This window comes from Salvelinus alpinus, chromosome 8 (assembly GCF_045679555.1).
Source record: "Salvelinus alpinus chromosome 8, SLU_Salpinus.1, whole genome shotgun sequence".
Taxonomy (NCBI): Eukaryota; Metazoa; Chordata; class Actinopteri; order Salmoniformes; family Salmonidae; genus Salvelinus; species Salvelinus alpinus.
Genome location: NC_092093.1, coordinates 985,363 through 1,007,255, shown reverse-complemented (window position 1 = coordinate 1,007,255; position 21,893 = coordinate 985,363). Strand labels below are relative to the sequence as shown.

General features: G+C 40.6%; 1 protein-coding gene across 1 annotated transcript in view; it reads right to left on the bottom strand.

The window, feature by feature from the left end:
- Positions 1-2,397: 2,397 nt before the first annotated feature.
- The window catches only part of tfap2d (transcription factor AP-2 delta (activating enhancer binding protein 2 delta)), a 35,491-nt gene continuing 15,995 nt past the window's right edge, over positions 2,398-21,893 (bottom strand). The window contains exons 6-8 of the mRNA XM_071412384.1: positions 18,642-18,783; positions 18,442-18,555; positions 2,398-3,383 (exon numbers count right to left, since the gene is read on the bottom strand). Coding sequence (XP_071268485.1) covers positions 3,173-3,383; positions 18,442-18,555; positions 18,642-18,783 — 467 coding nt within the window. The 3' untranslated portion in view covers positions 2,398-3,172. The remainder of the gene's footprint in view (positions 3,384-18,441; positions 18,556-18,641; positions 18,784-21,893) is intronic.

The following is a 21,893-nucleotide window of genomic DNA, read 5'->3' as shown; positions in this document are numbered from 1 at the left end:
CGAGACCCAGGGTCTCGAGCTTGATGACGAGTTTGGAGGGTACTATGGTGTTAAATGCTGGGCTGTAGTCGATGAACAGCATTCTCACATAGGTATTCCTCTTGTCCAGATGGGTTAGGGCAGTGTGCAGTGTGGTTGCGATTGCGTCGTCTGTGGACCTATTGGGTCGGTATGCAAATTGGAGTGGGTCTAGGGTGTCAGGTAGGGTGGAGGTGATATGGTCCTTGACTAGTCTCTCAAAGCACTTCATGATGACGGAAGTGAGTGCTACGGGGCGGTAGTCGTTTAGCTCAGTTACCTTAGCTTTCTTGGGAAGAGGAACAATGGTGGCCCTCTTGAAGCATGTGGGAACATCAGACTGGGATAAGGCTGATTGAATATGTCCGTAAACACACCAGCCAGCTGGTCTGCGCATGCTCTGAGGACCCGGCTGGGAATGCCGTCTGGGCCTGCAGCCTTGCGAGGGTTAACACGTTTAAATGTTTTACTCACCTCGGCTGCAGTGAAGGAGAGCCCGCAGGTTTTGGTAGCGGGCCTTGTCAGTGGCACTGTATTGTCCTCAAAGCGAGCAAAAAAGTTATTTAGTCTGTCTGGGAGCAAGACATCCTGGTCTGCAACGGGGCTGGTTTTCTTTTTGTAATCCGTGATTGACTGTAGACCCTGCCACATACCTCTTGTGTCTGAGCCGTTGAATTGCGACTCTACTTTGTCTCTATACTGGCACTTAGCTTGTTTGATTGCCTTGTGGAGGGAATAGATAGTAATTACTAGCGATTGGATACCGATTGGATACCACGAAAATTGGGGAGAGAAGGGGGTAAAAAAAAAATATATATAATAATAAACATTTAAAAAAGTATTCAGACCCCTTGACTTTTTCCACATTTTGTTACGTTACAGCCTTATTCTAATATGGACTAAATAAATAAAAAAAATCCTCCACAATCTACTCACAATACCCCATACTGACAAAGTGAAAACAGTTTCTGAGACATTTTGCAGATTAAAAAAATGAATAAACAGAAATACCTTGACTGGAGTCCACCTGTGGTAAATTCAATGGATTGGACATGATTTGGAAAGACACACACCTGTCAATATAAGGTCCCACAGTTGACAGTGCATGTCAGAGCAAAAACCAAGCCATGAGGTTGAAGGAATTGTCCATAGAGCTCTGAGACAGGATTGTGTCGAGGCACAGATCTGGGGAAGGGTACCAAAAAAAATGTCATGTGGCATTGAAGGTTCCCAAGAATATAGTGGCCTCCATCATTCTTAAATGGAAGAAGTTCGGAACCACCAAGACTCTTCCTAGAGCTGGCCACCCGGCCAAACTGAGCAATCGGGGGAGAAGGCCCTTGGTCAGGGAGGTGACAAAGAACCCGATGGTCACTCTGACAGAGCTCTAGAGTTCTTCTGTGGAGATGGAAGAACCTTCCAGAAGGACAACCATCTCCACAGCACTCCACCAATCAGGGCTTTATGGTAGAGTGGCCAGACGGAAGCCACTCCTCAGTAAAAGGCACATGATTCTCTGGTCTGATGAAACCAAGATTGAACTCTTTGGCCTGATTGCCAAGCGTCACGTCTGGAGGAAACCTGGCACCATCCCTACGGTGAAGCATGGTGGTGGCAGCATCCTGTGGAGATGTTTTGCAGCAGCATGGACTGGGAGACTAGTCAAGATTGAGGAAAAGATAAACAGAGGAAAGTATAGAGCAATCATTGATGAAAACCTTCTCAAGAGCGCTCAGGACCTCAGACTGGAGCAAAGGTTCACCTTCCAACAGGACAACGACCCTAAGCACACAGCCAAGACAACGCAAGAGTGGCTTCCGGACAAGTCTCTGAATGTCCTTGATTGGCCCAGCCAGAGCCTGGATTTGAACCCGATTGAACATCTCTGGAGAAACCTGAAAAAAGCTTTACAGCAACGCTCTCCATCCAACCTGACAGAGCTTGAGAGGATCTGCAGAGAAGAATGGGAGAACCTTCCCATATACAGGTGTGTCAAGCTTGTAGCGTCATACCCAAGAAGACTCAAGGCTGTAATTGCTGCCAAAGGTGCATCAACAAAGTGCTGACTAAAGGGTCTGAATACTTTAAGTAAATGTCATATTTCATTTTATTTATTTTAATTAGCAAAAATCGCTTTATCTAGCTTTCTCCTGGGGAACTGCTGTCAGGTCTTCATTCTTCATGTTTGTCCTTTTCAGAAGTTCTTCCGATGAGTATTCAATCAACTGTTTATATTCTAACAGAGGTATTCACATCCAGGATCTGTTATTATACGATACCTCAACATATTCTTGCATATTTTGTTGTATGCAATTATGTGCGTGTGTGTTTATTGGTTGATTGATTGATTGACCCACACACTACACAGGAACTAGTAGGAAGGAACATGTATCAATAGTTTTTATTGAACACAGGTAATTTAGAAGGTATGGTTTTAACATACAGTATATGTAATTCAAAGCCTACAAGAAAAGTTATTTAAATATTTATATATATATCTATACAAATGTTTATGAAGGGTCAAAGAGCTTGTATCGTAATTGTAGTTCTGGGGAGTGTACAAAGATAGACATGCACAACAAAATGTTTCCATGGCAACTGAATAGTCACCTTTACAAAAATCTCAGTCTCAGAAATCTGGACTCGCAGGCACGCACGCACAGGCACACACACAAGCACAAGCACAGGCACATGAACACACACACACACACTCTCCCCAACATAGTGAACCCAGTCTCACACTCTCCCCAACATAGTGAACCCAGTCTCACACTCTCCCCAACATAGTGAATCCAGTCTCACACTCTCACCAACATAGTGAACCCAGTCTCACACTCTCACCAACATAGTGAACCCAGTCTCACACTCTCACCAACATAGTGAACCCAGTCTCTTGGTTCTAAAACGGTAAACATAATAATGGCATTAATTGCACTGTTCAGGTGGAGACTAGAGGGAGAACGTACTGTGTGAATGTGTGCGTATGTGTGTACATGTGTACCCCGCTCCTCTCCCGTTGACTCCCAGATGGCGCTGACCAGAAGTCCCTACTTCCTGTTGTTCAGAATGAATAAATGTCTCTGTCAGTCTCCACAGAGATGAGTTCCTCCTCCCAGGGATCACACACAGGCACGTACACTGCACAGGGAAAGGGCTACTCTGTCTTTTCAGCTTTGCCGTCTTTATTGAGCAGCTCGCTGGTTTTCCGGACAGTTCCGGTCTTGTCCGTCTCCTGACCAGAGGTTTTCCCAGGGTTCCCGGTGGCAGAATGTTTATCCAGGAAGTTGAGCATCTCACTTAGAACGGTCTGGAAGGTGCTGAGAGCCGCACACACTGCCGGAGTCCCGAATCCATGGGTGATCAGACTGGAGAACACAAACACATGAAGACATAAATATACACTACAAATATACACTTATATACATTATATATACACTATATACACACTATATATACACTACACAGTGCATTCAGAAAATTTTCAGACCACTTCCCATTTTCCACATTTTATTACGTTACGACCTTATTCTAAAATGTATTAAATAAAAATTTCTCCTCAATCTACACACAATAGCCCATAATGACACAGCAAAAACAAATTTTTAGATTTTTTTTGCAAATGTATTAAAAATCAAAAAGATTAATTCTTATTTACATAAGTATCCAGACCCTTTGCTATGAGACTCAAAATTGAGCTCAGGTGCATCCCGTTTCCATTGATCGTCCTTAAGATGTTTCTACAACTTGGTTGGAGTCCACCTGTGGTAAATTAAATTGATTGGACATGATTTGGAAATGCACACATATATAAGGTCCCACAGTTGACAGTGCATGTCAGAGCAAAAACCAAGCCATGTGGTCGAAGGAATTGTCTGTAGAGCTCCGAGACAGGATTGTGTCAAGGCACATCTGGAGAAGGGTACCAAAAAAAAAATGCTGCATTGACTGTCCCCAAGAACACAGTGGCCTCCATTATATTTAAATGTAAAATGTTTGGAACCGCTAAGACTGTTCCTAGAGCTGGCCGTCAGGGAGGCGACCAAGAACCCGATGTTCACTCTGACAGAGCTCCAGAGTTCCTTTGTGGCGATGGGAGAACCTTCCAGAAAGACAACCATCTCTGCAGCACTCCACCAATAAGGACCTTATGGTAGAGGGGCCAGACGGAAGCCACTCCTCAGTAAAAGGCACATGATAGCAAGCTTGGAGTTTGCCAAAAGGCTCCTAAAGGACTCTCAGACCATTTGAAACAAGTTTCTCTATCAGAGTGACCATCGGGTTCTTGGTCACCTTCCTGACCAAGGCCCTTCTACTCCTCTAGGAAGAGTCTTGGTGGTTCCAAACTTCTTCCATTTAAGAATGATGGAGGCCACTGTGTTCTTGGGGACCTTCAACGCTGAAGAAATGTTTTGGTACCCTTCCCCAGATGTTTGCCTCGACACAATCCTGTCTCGGAGCCCTACGGACAATTCTTTCGACCTCATGGCTTGGTTTTTGCTCTGACATGCACTGTCAACTGTGGTACCTTATATAGACAGTTGTGTGCCTTTCCAGATCGTGTCTAATCATTGTAATTTTCCACACGTGGACTCCATTCAAGTTGTAGAAACATCTCAAGGATGTTCAATGGAAACAGGATGCACATGAGCTCAATTTCGAGTCTCATAGCAAAGGATCTGAATACTGATGTAATAAAGGTAATTGTGTTTTTTACTTTCAATACATTTGCAAAAATTTCTTCCATCCTGTTTTCGCTTTGTCATTATGGGGTACTGTGTGTAGATTGATGAGGATGTTTTTTTATTTAATCTATTTTAGAATAAGGCCTGAATACTTTCCGAATGCCCTGTACACTATACAGACAAAATTTACATTATATAGACACAATATACACTATAAAGACATTATAAATATACTATATAGACACAATATACACTATATAGACATTATAAATACACTACAGACATTATAAATATACTATACAGACACTACAGATATACAGTACCAGTCAAAAGTTTGGACACACCTACTGATTCAAGGGTTTTTCTTTATTTGTACTATTTTCTACATTGCAGAATAATAGTGAAGACATAAACTATGAAATGACACATATGGAATCATGTAGTAACTAAAAAAGTGTTGATGAAATCAAAATATATTTTACATTATTCAATGTAACCACCGTTTGCTATGATGACAGCTTTGCACACTCTTGCCAATCTCTAAACCAGCTTCACCTAGAATGCTTTTCCACCAGTCTTGAAGGAGTTCCCACATATGCTGAGCACTTGTTGGCTGCTTTTCCTCCCTGCGGTCCAACTCATCCCAACCCATCTCAATTGGGTTGAGGTCAGGTGATTGTGGAGGCCAGGTCATCTGATACAGCACTCTCTTCTTGGTCAAATATCCCTTACACAGCCTGGAGGTGTGTTGAGTCATTGTCCTGTTGAAAAACAAATGATAGTCCCACTAAGCGAAAACCAGATGGGATGGCGTATCACGGCTTGAATTCTAAATACATCACAGACAGTGTCATCATTAAAGCACCGGCACACCATCATACCTCCTCCGTGCTTCACGTGGGAACCAAACATGTGGAGATCATCCGTTCACCTACTCTGTATCTCACAATGACGGTTGGAAACAGAAATCTCAAGTTTGAACTCATCAGACCAAAGAACAGATTTCCACAGGTCTAATGTCCGTTGCTCGTGTTTCTTGTCCCAAGCAAGTCTCTTCTTCTTATTGGTGTCCTTTAGCAGTGGTTTCTTTGCAGCAATTTGACCATGAAGGCCTGATTCACGCTGTTTCCTCTGAACAGTTGATATTGAGATGTATCCGTTACTTGAATTCTGTGAAGCATTTATTTGTGCTGCGTTCTGAAGTGCAGTTAACTCTAATAAATGTATCCTCTGCAGCAGAGGTAACTCTGGGTCTTCCTTTCCTGTGGCGGTCCTCATGAAAGCCAGTTTCATCATAACGCTTGATGGTTTTACGACTGCACATGAAGAAACTCTCAAATTTCTTGAAATGTTCCATATTGACTGATCTTCATGTCTTAAAGTAATGATGGACTGTCGTTTCTCTGCTTATTTGAGCTGTTCTTGCCATAATATGGACTTGGTCTTTTACCAAATAGGGTTATATTCTGTATACCCCCCTGCCTTGTCACAACACAACCGATTGGCTCAAACGCATCAAGAAGGAAAACATTGTTAACTTTTAACAAGGCACACCTTTTAATTGAAATGCATTCCAGGTGAAAAGTAGCCACTCTTTGCCTTGATGAAAGCTTTGCACACTAGTCACCTGGAATGCATTTCAATTAACAGGTGTGTCTTGTTAAAAGTTCATTTGTGGAATTATTTCCTTCTTAATGCGTTTGAGCCAATCAGTTGTGTTGTGACAAGGTAGGGGTGATATACAGAAGATAGCCCTATTTGACAAAAGACCAAGTCCATATTATGGCAAGAACAGCTCAAATAAGCAAAGAGAAATGACAGTCCATCATTACTTTAAGACAAGAAGGCCAGTCAATCCGGAAAATGTCAAGAACATTGAAAGTTTCTTCAAGTGCAATAGCAAAAAACATCAAGCACAATGATGAAACTGGCTCTCATGATGACCGCCACAGGAAAGGAAGACCCAGAGTTACCCCTGTTGTTGAGGATAGGTTCATTAGAGTTACCAGTCTCAGAAATTGCAGGCCAAATAAAAGTAACGGACACATCTCAACATCAACTATTCAGAGGAGACTGCGTGAATCAGGCCTTCATGGCCGAATTGCTGCAAAGAAACCACTACTAAAGGACACCAATAAGAAGAAGAGACTTGCTTGGGCCAAGAAACACGAGCAATGGACATTAGACAGGTGGAAATCTGTTCTTTGGTCTGATGAGTCCAAACCTGATATTTCTGGTTCCAACCGCCGTGTCATTGTGAGACGCAGAGTAGGTGAACGGATGACCTCCGCATGTGTGGTTCCCACCGTGATGCATGGAGAAGGAGGTGTGATGGTGTGGGGGTGCTTTGATGGTGACACTGTCTGTGATTTATTTTTAATTTAAGGCACAATTAACCTGCATGGCTGCCACAACATAATGCAGCAATACGCCATCCCATCCAGTTTGCTCTTAGTGGGACTATCATTTGGTTTTTAACAGGACAATGACCCAACACACCTCCAGGCTGTGTAAGGGCTATTTGACCAAGAAGGATAGTGATGAGTGCTGCATCAGATGACCTGCCCTCTACATTCACCCGACCTCAACCCAATTGAGATGGTTTGGGATGAGTTGGACCACAGAGTTTATTTATTTTTATTTCACCTTTATTTAACCAGGTAGGCTAGTTGAGAACAAGTTCTCATTTACAACTTCGACCTGGCCAAGATAAAGCAAAGCAGTTCGACACATACAACAACACAAAGTTACACATGGAATAAACAAACATACAATCAATAATACAGTAGAAAAAGTATATATACAGTGTGTGCAAAAGAGGTAAGATAAGGGAGGTAAGGCAATAAATAGGCCATGGTGGCGAAGTAATTACAATTTACCTTTTAAACACTGGAGTGATAGATGTGCAGAAGATGAATGTACAAGTAGAGATACTGGAGTGCAAAGGAGCAAGATAAATAAATAAATAAAGTATGTGGATGAGGTAGTTGGATGGGCTATTTACAGATGGGCTATGTACAGGTGCAATGATCTGTGAGCTGCTCTGACAGCTGGTGCTTAAAGCTAGTGAGGGAGATAAGAGTCTCCAGCTTCAGTGATTTTTGCAGTTCGTTCCAGTCATTGGCAGCAGAGAACTGGAAGGAAAGGCGGCCAAAGGAGGAATTGGCTTGGGGGGTGACCAGTGAGATATACCTGCTGGAGCGTGTGGTACGGATGGGTACTGCTATGGTGACCAGTGAGCTGAGATAAGGCGGGGATGTACCTAGCAAAGACTGGTAGATGACCTGGAGCCAGTGGGTTTGGCGACGAGTTTGAAGCGAGGGCCAGCCAACGAGAGCGTACAGGTCGCAGTGGTGGGTAGTACATGGGGCTTTGGTGACAAAACGGATGGCACTGTGATAGACTGCATCCAATTTGTTGAGTGAGTGTTGGAGGCTATTTTGTAAATGACATCGCCGAAGTCGAGGATACGTAGGATGGTCAGTTTTACAAGGGTATGTTTGGCAGCATGAGTGAAGGATGCTTTGTTATGAAATAGGAAGCTGAGTCTAGATTTAATTTTGGATTGGAGATGCTTAATGTGAGTCTGGAAGGAGAGTTTACAGTCTAACCAGACACCTAGGTATTTGTAGTTGTCCACATATTCTAAGTCAGAACCGTCCAGAGTAGTGATGCTGGACGGGCGGACAGGTGCGGGCAGCAATCGGTTGAAGAGCATGCATTTAGTTTTACTTGCAGTTGGAGGCCACGGAAGGAGAGTTGTATGGCATTGAAGGTCGTCTGGAGGTTAGTTAACACAGTGTCCAAAGAAGGGCCAGAAGTATACAGAATGGTTTCGTCTGCGTAGAGGTGGATCAGAGAATCACCAGCAGCAAGAGCGACATCATTGATGTATACAGAGAAGAGAGTCGGCCCGAGAATTGAACCCTGTGGCACCCCCATAGAGACTGCCAGAGGTCCAGACAACAGGCCCTCCGATTTGACACACTGAACTCTATCAGAGATGTAGTTGGTGAACCAGGCGAGGCAGTCATTTGAGAAACCAAGGCTGTTGAGTCTGCCGATAAGAATGTGGTGATTGACAGAGTCGAAAGCCTTGGCCAGGTCGATGAATACGGCTGCACAGTAATGTCTTATCGATGCCGGTTATGATATCGTTTAGGACCTTGAGCGTGGCTGAAGTGCACCCATGACCAGCTCTGAAACCAGACTGCATAGCGGAGGTACGGTGGGATTCGAAATGGTCGGTAATCTGTTTGTTAACTTGGCTTTCGAAGATCTTGGAAAGGCAGGGTAGGATAGATATAGGTCTGTAGCAATTTGGGTCTAGTGTCTCCCCCTTTGAAGAGGGGGATGATCACGGCAGCTTTCAAATCTTTTGGAATATTAGACAATACGAAAAAGAGGTTGAACAGTCTAGTAATATGGTTTGCAACAATTTCGGCAGATAATTTTAGAAAGAGAGGGTCCAGATTGTCTAGCCAGGCTGAGTTGTAGGGGTCCAGATTTTGAAGCTCTTTCAGAACATCAGCTATCTGGATTTGGGTGAAGGAGAAATGGGGGAGGCTTGGGCGAGTTGCTGTGGGGGGTGCAGGGCTGTTGATCGGGGTAGGGGTAGCCAGGTGGAAAGCATGGCCAGCCGTAGAAAAATGCTTATTGAAATTCTCCATTATAGTGGATTTATCGGTGGTGACAGTGTTTCCTAGCCTCAGTGCAGTGTGCAGCTGGGAGGAGGTGCTCTTATTCTCCATGGACTTTACGGTGTCCCAGAACTTTCTTGAGTTTGTGCTACAGGATGCAAGAGTGAAGGAAAAGCAGCCAACAAGTGCTCAGCATATGTAGGAACTCCTTCAAGACTGTTGGAAAAGCCTTCCAAGAAAAGGTGGTTGAGAGAATGCCAAGAGTGTGCAAAGCTGTCATCAAGGCAAAGGGTGATTTGTTTAACACTTTTTTGGTTACTACATGATTCCATATGTGTTATTTCATAGTTTTATAAACTATGAACACTATGAACACTGAAAACTATATGGACACTATATAGAGTATATGGACACTATATATACACTATACACTCTACTGTATATATAAAGTATATGGACACTATATAGACTATATGGACACTATATATACACTATACACTCTACTGTATATATAAAGTATATGGACACTATATAGACACTACACACTCTACTGTAAATATACACGATATAAACACTATATAGACTATATGGACACTATATATACACTATATACACTATATAGACTATATGGACACTATACACTCTACTGTATATATACACTATATAAACACTATAGAGACTATATGGACACTATATATACACACTATATACACTATATAGACTATATGGACACTATATAGACACTATACACTCTACTGTATATATACACGATATAAACACTATATAGACTATATGGACACTATATATACACTATATACACTATATAGACTATATGGACACTATATAGACACTATACACTCTACTGTATATATACACGATTTAAACACTATATAGACTATATGGACACTATACACTCTACTGTATATATACACTATATAATCACTATATATACTATGTGGACACTATATAGACACTATATACACTATATAGACTATATGGACACTATATAGACACTATACACTCTACTGTATATATACACGATATAAACACTATATAGACTATATGGACACTATACACTCTACTGTATATATACACTATATAAACACTATAGAGACTATATGGACACTATATATACACACTATATACACTATATAGACTATATGGACACTATATAGACACTATACACTCTACTGTATATATACACGATATAAACACTATATAGACTATATGGACACTATACACTCTACTGTATATATACACTATATAAACACTATATATACTATGTGGACACTATATAGACACTATATACACTATATAGACACTATTTACACACTATATAAAGACTTTATGTACATTATAGAGACACTATAAAGACACTATGTATACACACTATGTTTACACTAAATATAGATTATTTAGCCACTATATAAGGACTATATGTACATTATAAGGACACTATATAGACACTATATGTACATTATATAGACACTATATATACGCTATGTTTACACTATATGTACATTATTTATCCACTATATAGACACTATATAGACACTATATGTACATTATATAGACACTATATATACACTATGTTTACACTATATGTACATTATTTATCCACTATATAGACACTATATAAATACTATATGTACATTATATAGACACTATATATACACTATGTTTACACTATATGTACATTATTTAGCCACTATATAGACACTATATGAATACTATATGTACATTATATAGACACTATATATACACTATGTTTACACTATATGTACATTATAAGGATACTATATAAATACTATATGTACATTATATAGACAATATATATACACTATGTTTACACTATATATACATTATATAGCCACTATATAGCGAATATATATATATACACTATATATGCACTTAATATACTATATACACAAAATAAACATGATATCAGCTATATAGTCAACATATACTCTATATATACACTATATAGATACTATATAAACTATATAGACAATATATACTCTACATATACACTATATATGCAACATATACTCTATATACACCATATAGACACAATATAAACACTATATTTACTATACGGACAATATGTAGACACTATTCACACCATATATACACTGTATACACACTATATAGACATTATATAGACGTTATATAGACACACAATATGTATATTATTGAGACCCAATATAAGCACTAGATATATATATATATATACACTACCGTTCAAAAGTTTTGGGTCACTTAGAAATGTCCTTGTTTTCCATGAAAACTAACATGAAATGTGTTACAAAATGAATAGGAAATATAGTCAAGACGTTGACAAGGTAATAAATAATGATTTTTAATTGAAATAATAATTGTGTCCTTCAAACTTTGCTTTCTTCAAAGAATCCTCAATTTTCAGCAATTACAGCCTTGCAGACCTTTGGCATTCTAGTTGTCAATTTGTTGAGGTGATCTGAAGAGATTTCACCCCATGCTTCCTGAAGCACCTCCCACAAGTTGGATTGGCTTGATGGGCACTTCCTATGTGCCATACGGTCAAGCTGCTCCCACAACAGCTCAATAGGGTTGAGATCCGATGACTGTGTTGGCCACTCCATTATAGACAGAATACCAGCTGACTGCTTCTTCCCTAAGTAGTTATTGCATAGTTTGGAGCTGTGCTTTGGGCCATTGTCCTGTTGTAGGAGGAAATTGGCTCCAATTAAGCGCCATCCACAGGGTATGGCATGGCGTTGCAAAATGGAGTGATAGCCTTCCTTCTTCAATATCCCTTTTACCCTGTACAAATCTCCCACTTTACCACCAGTAAAGCACCCCCAGACCATCACATTGCCTCCACCATGATGACAGATGGCGTCAAGCACTCCTCCAGCATCTTTTCATTTTTTCTGCATCTCACGAATGTTCTTCTTTGTGATCTGAACACCTCAAACTTAGATTAGTCTGTCCATAATACTTTTTTCCCACTCTTTCTCTGTCCAATGTCTGTGTTCTTTTGCCCATCTTAATCTTTTCTTTTTATTGGCCAGTCTGAGATATGGCTTTTTCTCTGCAACTCTGCTTAGAAGGCCAGCATCCTGGAGTCGCATCTTCACTGTTGATGTTGAGACTGGTGTTTTGTGGGTACTATTTAATGAAGCTGCCAGTTGAGGACTTGTGAGGCATCTGTTTTTTCAAACTAGACACTCTAATGTACTTGTCCTCTTCCTCAGTTGTGCACCGGGGCCTCCCATTCCTCTTTCTATTCTGGTTAGAGACAGTTTGCGCTGTTCTGTGAAGGGAGAAGTATACAGCGTTGTACGAGATTTTCAGTTTCTTGGCAATTTCTCGCATGGAATAGCCTTCATTTCTCAGAACAAGAACAGACTGACAAGTTTCAGAAGAAAGTACTTTGTTTCTGGCCATTTTGAGCCTGTAATCGAACACACAAATGCTGGTGCTCCAGATACACAACTAGTCTAAAGGCCAGTTTTATTGCTTCTTTAATCAGGACAACAGTTTTCAGCTGTGCTAAAATAATTGCAAAAGGGTTTTCTAATGATCAATTAGCCTTTTAAAATTATAAACTTGGATTAGCTAACACAGCGTGTCATTTGAACACAGCAGTGATGGTTGCTGATAATGGGTCTCTGTACGCCTATGTAGATATGGCATAAAAAATCTGCCGTTTCCAGCTACAATAGTCATTTACAGCATTAACGATGTCTACACTGTATTTCTGATCAATTTGATGTTATATTAATGGACAAATAAATGTGCTTTTCTTTCAAAAACAAGGACATTTCTAAGTGACCCCAAACTTTTGAAGGGTAGTGTATATATATATATACTATATACTATATACTATAGAGACACAATATAGACATTATAAAGACACCATAAATAAACTACAAAGACACTATATATACACTCTATATACACTATATACACTATATTAACACTATATACACGATATGGACACAATATAGATGCTATATATGCACTATATAGACACCATAAACATTATAAATATACTATATAGACACCATATAGACACTATATATAAACTATGTTTGCACTATGTTTACGCTATATACAGTTGAAGTCGAAAGTTTACATACACCTTAGCCAAATACATTAAATCTCAGTTTTTCACAATTCCTGACATTTAATCCTAGTAAAAATTCCCTGTCTTAGGTCAATTAGAAGCACCACTTTACTTTAAGAATGTGAAATGTCAGAATAATAGTAGAGAGAATTATTTCTTTCAGCTTTTATTTCTTTCATCGCATTCCCAGTGGGTCAGAAGTTTACATACACTCAATTAGTATTTGGTAGCATTGCCTTTAAATTGTTTAAGTTGGGTCAAATGTTTTGGGGAGCTTTCCACAAGCTTCCCACTATTAGTTGGGTGAATTTTAGCCCATTCCTCCTGAAAGAGCTGGTGTAACTGAATCAGGTTTGTCAGCCTCCTTGCTCGCTCACGCTTTTTCAGTTCTGCAAACAAATTTTCTATGGGATTGAGGTCAGGGCTTTGTGATGGCCACTCCAATACCTTGACTTTGTTGTCCTTAAGACACAACTTTGGAAGTATGCTTGGGGTCATTGTCCATTTGGAAGACCCATTTGCGACCAAGCTTTAAAACTTCTTGTCAATAGGGGGGCGCTGTTTTCACTTTGGAAAAAATCGTGCCCAAATTAAACTGCCTTGTACTCTATTCTAGATCGTACAATATGCATATTATTATTACTATTGGATAGAAAACACTCTCAAGTTTCTAAAACTGTTTGAATTATATCTGTGAGTAAAACAGAACTCATTTTGCAGCAAACTTCCAAATAGGAAGTGAAAAATCTGAAAACGATGCTCTGTTCCAGGGCCTGCCTATTCAATTGCCTAATATTTATCGATATGCATGCACTTCATACGCCTTCCACTAGATGTCAACAGGCAGTGGAAGGTGGAATGGGGTGTCTAGCTTGATCTGAGGTCGAACAAGAGCCTTTGGAGTGGGAGGTCAGGAATTTCCTTTGTCTACCAAGGCGCGAGGCGGAGCTCGACATTGGCTTCTGAAAAGCGTTCGGTATACACGGCTAATATCTCTGGCTCTGTTTTTATTTGATACATATTAGAAAAACATCATAAAGTAGTTTTTTTCAACCGAGTTTCATCAGTTTATTCAACGTTTAATGGGACTTTAAACGTTTAATGGAGTTTTACGTTCTTTGCGTCGAGAGAAACTGGGAACGTCATCAACATTGGCTAGCATTGTGGCACGAATTCGACAGGAGAAAAGGACATTCTAAAACCAAACAGCGATTTATCCTCGACCTAGGACTCCTTGTACAAGATTCTGATGGAAGCTCAACAAAAGTAAGAACAATTTATGATGTTATTTCGTATTTCTGTGGAAAATGTTATTCCTATTCTCTGCCGTTTTGGCGGGCGCTGTCTTGCAATAACGCAAGCTGTTTGTTATGGGAAAGTTATTTTTAAAAATCTAACATGGCGGTTGCATTAAGAACCAGTGTATCTTTCATTTGCCATACAACAAGTATTTTTATGTAAAGTTTATGATGAGTTCTTTGGTCAGATTAGGTGAGTGTCCAAACTAGCTCCGGACATTCTGGTGAATCGATGCTACATATTCACAATGTATAACCACGGTTTGCAGCTCAAAATATGCACATTTTCGAACAAAACATAAGTGTATTGTATAACCTGATGTTATAAGACTGTCATCTGATGAAGTTGGTCAAGGTTAGTGATTAATTTTATATCTTTTGCTGGTTTTTGCGAATGCTATCTATGCGGTGAATAAATACGGTTGTGTGTTTGGCTATTGTGGGAAGCTAATATAATGCTATATTGTGTTTTCGCTGTGAAACACTTAAAAAATCGGAAATATTGGCTGGATTCACAAGATGTTTATCTTTCATTTGCTGTACACCATGTATTTTTCATAAATGTTTTATGATGAGTATTTACGTATTTCATGTTGCTCTCTGTAATTATTCTGGCTGCTTTGGTGATATTTTTGATGATAGCTGCAATGTAAAACTATGATTTATACCTCAAATATGCACATTTTCGAACAAAACATACATGTATTGTATAACATGTTATAAGACTGTCATCTGATGAAGTTGTTTCTTGGTTAGTGACTAATTATATCTCTATTTGGTCGGTTTTGTGATAGCTACCTATGCGGTAGAAAAATTGTGAAAATATGCGGTTGAGTCTTTGGCTATTGTGGTTAGCTAATAGAAATACATATTGTGTTTTCGCTGTAAAACATTTTAAAAATCGGAAATGATGGCTGGATTCACAAGATGTTTATCTTTCATTTGCTGTATTGGACTTGTGATTTCATGATGTTTATATGCTATTATTTACTTGTGGCGCTATGCTAGGCTATGCTAGTCAGCTTTTACTGATGAGGATGCTCCCGGATCCGGGATGGGTGTTATTAACTTCCTGACTGATGTCTTGAGATGTTGCTTTAATATATCCACATAATTTTACTTCCTCATGATGCCATCTATTTTGTGAAGTGCACCAGTCCCTCCTGCAGCAAAGCACCCAGACGACAGACACTGGATCAGCTCTGAGAGGCTACACCGAACACGCAGCCGGGCCGGTGCATAGCAAGGAACAGCCGGCTACCTGCCACTGACAACTGACCCAGACATCACCCGCCCCCCTGCGCTTCTCTCTCGCTCTTCACATTCAACGAAAGACGAACAACACAGTTGTCCGCGGTGGAGCCGGAAAATGTTTGTTCCCTTGGACTGTTGGCGTGCAGCTGCCAAAACTAATTTCAATCTGCTGGGGTGTCGTGTGCTATTAAATGTATAATCTGCCACATATTCGTTGTTGTCACGATCCGATGGAACTTGATGCAGCTAAAGAAAGGATTATTATTATACATTTGACCAAGCGCCTTGAACTGAATAAGGATTCTATGAGACTATCGGCATCTTTAAATGCTTCCTATCAAAACATCCAAAAGGGTCATAATGGGACCTTCCTGGACTATGATCAATTTCCACAAACTGCACCACTCTACTAGCTTGAACCAGAAAATGCTGCTCATTGTTTGACTCCAGGTGAGCGTAAATGGCTGCTCATTGTTGGACTCCAGGTGAGTGTAAATGGATGCTCATTGTTGGACTCCAGGTGAGCGTAAATGGCTGCTCATTGTTGGACTCCAGGTGAGTGTAAATGGATGCTCATTGTTGGATTCCAGGTGAGGGTAAATGGCTGCTCATTGTTGGACTCCAGGTGAGTGTAAATGGCTGCTCATTGTTGGACTCCAGGTGAGCGTAAATGTCTGCGCATTGTTGGACTCCAGGTGAGTGTAAATGGATGCTCATTGTTGGACTCCAGGTGAGCGTAAATGGCTGCTCATTGTTGGACTCCAGGTGAGTGTAAATGGCTGCTCATTGTTGGACTCCAGGTGAGCGTAAATGGCTGCGCATTGTTGGACTCCAGGTGAGTGTAAATGTCTGCTCATTGTTGGACTCCAGGTGAGCGTAAATGTCTGCTCATTGTTGGACTCCAGGTGAATGTAAATGGATGCTCATTGTTGAACTCCAGGTGAGTGTAAATGGATGCTCATTGTTGGACTCCAGGTGAGTGTAAATGGCTGCTCATTGATGGACTCCAGGTGAGTGTAAATGGCTGCGCATTGTTGGACTCCAGGTGAGTGTAAATGGCTGCTCATTGTTGGACTCCAGGTGAGTGTAAATGGCTGCTCATTGTTGGACTCCAGGTGAGTGTAAATGTCTGCTCATTGTTGGACTCCAGGTGAGTGTAAATTGCTGCTCATTGTTTGACTCCAGGTGAGCGTAAATGGCTGCTCATTGTTGGACTCCTGGTGAGCGTAAATGTCTGCTCATTGTTGGACTCCAGGTGAGCGTAAATGGCTGCTCATTGTTGGACTCCAGGTGAGTGTAAATGGCTGCTCATTGTTGGACTCCAGGTGAGTGTAAATGTCTGCTCATTGTTGGACTCCAGGTGAGTGTAAATTGCTGCTCATTGTTTGACTCCAGGTGAGCGTAAATGTCTGCTCATTGCTGGACTCCAGGTGAGCGTAAATGGCTGCTCATTGTTGGACTCCAGGTGAGCGTAAATGTCTGCTCATTGCTGGACTCCAGGTGAGCGTAAATGGCTGCTCATTGTTGGACTCCAGGTGAGTGTAAATGGCTGCTCATTGTTGGACTCCAGGTGAGCATAAATGGCTGCTCATTGTTGGACTCCAGGTGAGCGTAAATTGCTGCGTGTTGGAACCAGAAAGATGGAGAAGAATCGTTCTCTGTGCGGCTCCCTTCCTCCCCCTCATCTGGATTTAAGACTTTCAAATAGCTTTGAGCCCCTGTACCAGCTGTCTTCTGCCGGGGACTTGGGTATTCCATCTATGGCAGTGGATGTCCCTCCAGCTACCTCTCCCTGTCCTAGTCAATCAACTGCCTGGGCACAGCCTGGACCACCGCAGCCCCCCGCCGCTGGGCCATGCTCTCTGGATCGGAGCTCTGTCCCTTTGGCTGTTGTGTCCGGCACACAGCTGGCGTCTCAGCAGCCCTCTTCTCAGGTGATTTCTGGCTCTGGCCTCGCAATCAGCTTCGAGACACGGCAGAGGACGGATCATTCTGGCTATTGTGATAGGGAGTTCAATGGTGAGGCATATATCTGTACCTGGGGCGTTGTGTTTTCCTGGGTCAAAGTTCAGGATATCACCAGGTTGCTTCCTAAGGCTGTCAGTGAGTCACCGGGGACTGATACTGTCATGGTTCATGTGGGGTCAAAGTTTAGGATATCACCAGGTTGCTTCCCGAGGCTGTGAGTCAGTCCCCTGGGCTGATACTGTCATGATTCATGTGGGGTCAAATGACATTATGAAGTGCAGCTCAGAACAGCTGAAGATTGTGTGTGTGTGTGTGTGTGTGTGTGTGTGTGTGTGTGTGTGTGTGTGTGTGTGTGTGTGTGTGTGTGTGTGTGTGTGTGTGTGTGTGTGTGTGTGTGTGTGTGTGTGTGTGTGTGTGTGTGTGTGTGTGTGTGTGTGTGTGTGAGTGTGTGCATGCGTGCGTGCGTGTACCTGAAGTGTGTGAGGTGTCTCTGTATATCCAGGTCCAGTATAGGTGTGGGTCTGGAGGAGCCAAGAGGAGAACGGTCCTGACTCAACAGGTCCTGGAACTCTTTACAGATTTGTCTAAATGTCAAAGAGCAAAGGTAAGAGGTTAGGGGTTAGAGGTTAAGAGTTCAATATGTGTGTGTGTGTGTGTGTGTTTGTCTTACTTGGTGGCCAGCACCATCTTCTTGCGTCCGCTGGTCTCCTTGGGTTCATTGTGTTGTCTGGCTAGGTGTTCTCCTGCTGCCTTGGTAGGAAACTCTGTCTCACATGTATAACCAAAGTCTCTAGCCAGGTGGAGCGCCTCACCTACACAAACACAAACATGTTTAATTAGGAGGAGAAGATTGATAGAAGGTTGAGTTTTACTAGGGGAAGATTTATAAAGTGATGTTTTTTATTAGGTGTAGATTGATAGAGGGATGAGTTTTATTAGGTGTATACTGACAGAAGTATGAGTTTTATTAAAAGGTGTAGATTGATAGAGGGATGAGTTGTTAAGGTGCAGATTAATAAAGGGATGAAATTTATCAGAATGAGTAGATAGATAGAGTGATGGGTTTTAAATGTGCATGTTGATAGAAGGATGGTTTTTATTCAGAGGTGTAGATTGACAGAGGGATGAGTTGTATTAGAAGATGTAGATTGATAGAGGGATGAGTTTTTTTATGAGGTGTAGATTGATAGAGGGTTGAGTTTTACTAAGATGTGTAGATTGATGGAGGGATTTGTTTTATTAGGTGTAGATTGATAGAAGGATGAGTTTTATTAGGAGGTGTAGATTGATAGAGGGATGAGTTTTACTTGCAGGTCCATATTGATAGAGGGATGAGTTTTATTAGGAGGTGTGGATTGATAGAGGGGTGTGTTGTATTAGGACATGTAGATAGTGGGATGAGTTATATAAAGGGCTAGATTGATAGAGGGATGAGTTTCATTCAAAGGTGTAGATTGATGGAGGGATTGGTTTTATAAGAAGGTGTAGATTGATAATTGATTACTTTTATTAGGAGGTGTAGATTGATAGTTAGGAGATCTAGATTGATTTAGGGATGACTTTTATTAGGAGGTGTAGATTGAAAAGGGATGACTTGTATTAGGAGGTGTAAATTGATAGAGGAGTGAGTTCTATTAGTAGGTGTAGATTGATAGAGGGGTGAGTTTGGTTTGAAGGTGTAGATTGATAGAGTGATGCGTTTGGTTTGAAGGTGTAGATTGATAGAGTGATGAGTTATATTAGAGATGAGTGATGAATTATATTAGAATGTGTAGGTGTGTAGTGATCGAGGGATGAGTTTTATTCAAAGGTGTAGATTAATGGAGGGATGAGTTTTAATTGGAAGTCCAGATTGATAGAGGGATGAGTTTTATTAGGAGGTCTTCATTTATTGAGGGATGAGTTTTATTAGGAAGTGTAGATTGATAGTGGGATGAGCTGTATTAAGAGGTGTGGATTGATAGAGGGGTGAGTTGTATTAGGAGATGTAGATAGAGAGATGAGTTATATAAAGGGCTAGATTGATAGAGGGATGAGTTTCATTAGGTGTAGATTGATGGAGGGATGTTTTTTAGTAGGAGGTGTAGATTGATAGAGGGTGAGTTGCATTTGGAGATGTAGATAGAGAGATGAGTTATATAAAGGTGTAGATTCATAGAAATATTTGTTTTATTAGGAGGTGTAGATTGACAGAGGGATGAGATTTATTATTAGGTGTAGATTTATAGAGGGATGAGTTTTATTAGGAGGTGTAGATTGATAGAGGGATGAGTTTAATTAGAAAGTTTAGATTGACAGAGGGATGAGTTTTATTATTAGGTGTAGATTAATAGAGGGATGCGTTTTATTAGGAGTTGTAGATTGATAGAGGGATGAGTTTTATTAGGAGGTGTAGATTGATAGAGGGATTCGTTTTTTAGAAGGTGTTGACTGATAGAGGGATGTGTTTTAATTGAAGGTGTAGATTCATAGTTAGGAGGTCTAGATTAATTGAGGGATGACTTTTATTAGAAGGTGTAGATTGATGGAGGGATGAGTTTTATTAGGAGGTGTAAATTGAAAGAGGGATGAATTTTATTTGGAGGTGTAGATTGATAGAGGGTTGAGTTTTACTAGGATGTGTAGATTGATAGAGGGATGAGTTGTACTTGGAAGTCCAGATTGATAGAGGGATGAGTTTTATTAGTTGTAGATTGATAGAGGGATGAGTTGTATTAGGGGATGTAGATTGACAGAGGGATGAGTGGTTATGGTGCAGATTAATAGGGTTAGGGTTAAGACTCAGAATGAGAAGATTGATGGAGTGATCGGTTTTAAAGGTGAAAATTGATAGAGTGATCGGTTTTAAAGGTCCAGATTGATAGAGGGATCTGTTTTATTATATGTAGATTGATTGATAGAAGGATGAGTTTTATTAGGAGGTGTAGATTGATAGAGGGATGAGTTTTACTTGTAGGTCCATATTGATAGAGGGATGAGTTATATTAGGTGTATATTGACAGAGGGATGAGTTTCATTATTTGTAGATTGATGGAGGGATGAGTTATTTTAGATGTTGTAGATCGACAGAAGGATGAGTTTTATTGTGTGTAGATTAATAGAAGGATGTGTTTTTTAAGAAGGTGTAGATTGATGGAGGGATGAGTTTTTTTAGGAGTTCCAGATTGATAGAGGGATGAGTTATATTAGGTGTAGATTAATAGAGGGATGAGTTGTATTATGGGGTGTAGATTGTTGGTTGAGTTGTATTAGGTGTAGATTGATAGAGGGATGAGTTGTATTAGGGGGTGTAGATTGATAGAGGGATGAGTTGTATTAGATGTATATTGATTGATAGAAGGATGAGTTTTATTAGGTGTAGATTGATAGAGGGATGAGTTTTATTAGGAGGTGTAGATTGATGGATGGATGAGTTTTATTAGGATGTCCAGATTGATAGAGGGACGAGTTTGGTTTGAAGGTGTAGATTGATAGAGGGATGAGTTTTATTAGGAGGACCAGATTGATAGAGGGGTGAGTTGTATTAGGTGTAGATTGATAGAGGGATGAGTTTCATTAGGAGGTGTAGATTGATAGTGGGATGAGCTGTGTGGATTGAAAGATGGGTGAGATTTATTAGGAGATGTAGATTAATAGAGGGATGAGTTGTATTAGGTGTAGATTGATGTAGGGATGAGTTTTATTTGAAGGTGTAGTTTTATATAGGGATGGGTTTTAAATGTGCAGATAGATATATGTTTGATTTTCATTCTGAGGTGTAGAATGATAGAGGGATGAGTTTCATTTGGAGTTGCAGATTGGTAGAGTGATGTGTTTTATTAGGAGGTCCAGATTGATAGAGGGGTGAGTTGTATTAGGTGTAGATTGATAGATGGAGGAGTTTAATTAGGATGTCCAGAATGATGGATGGATGAGGTGTTTC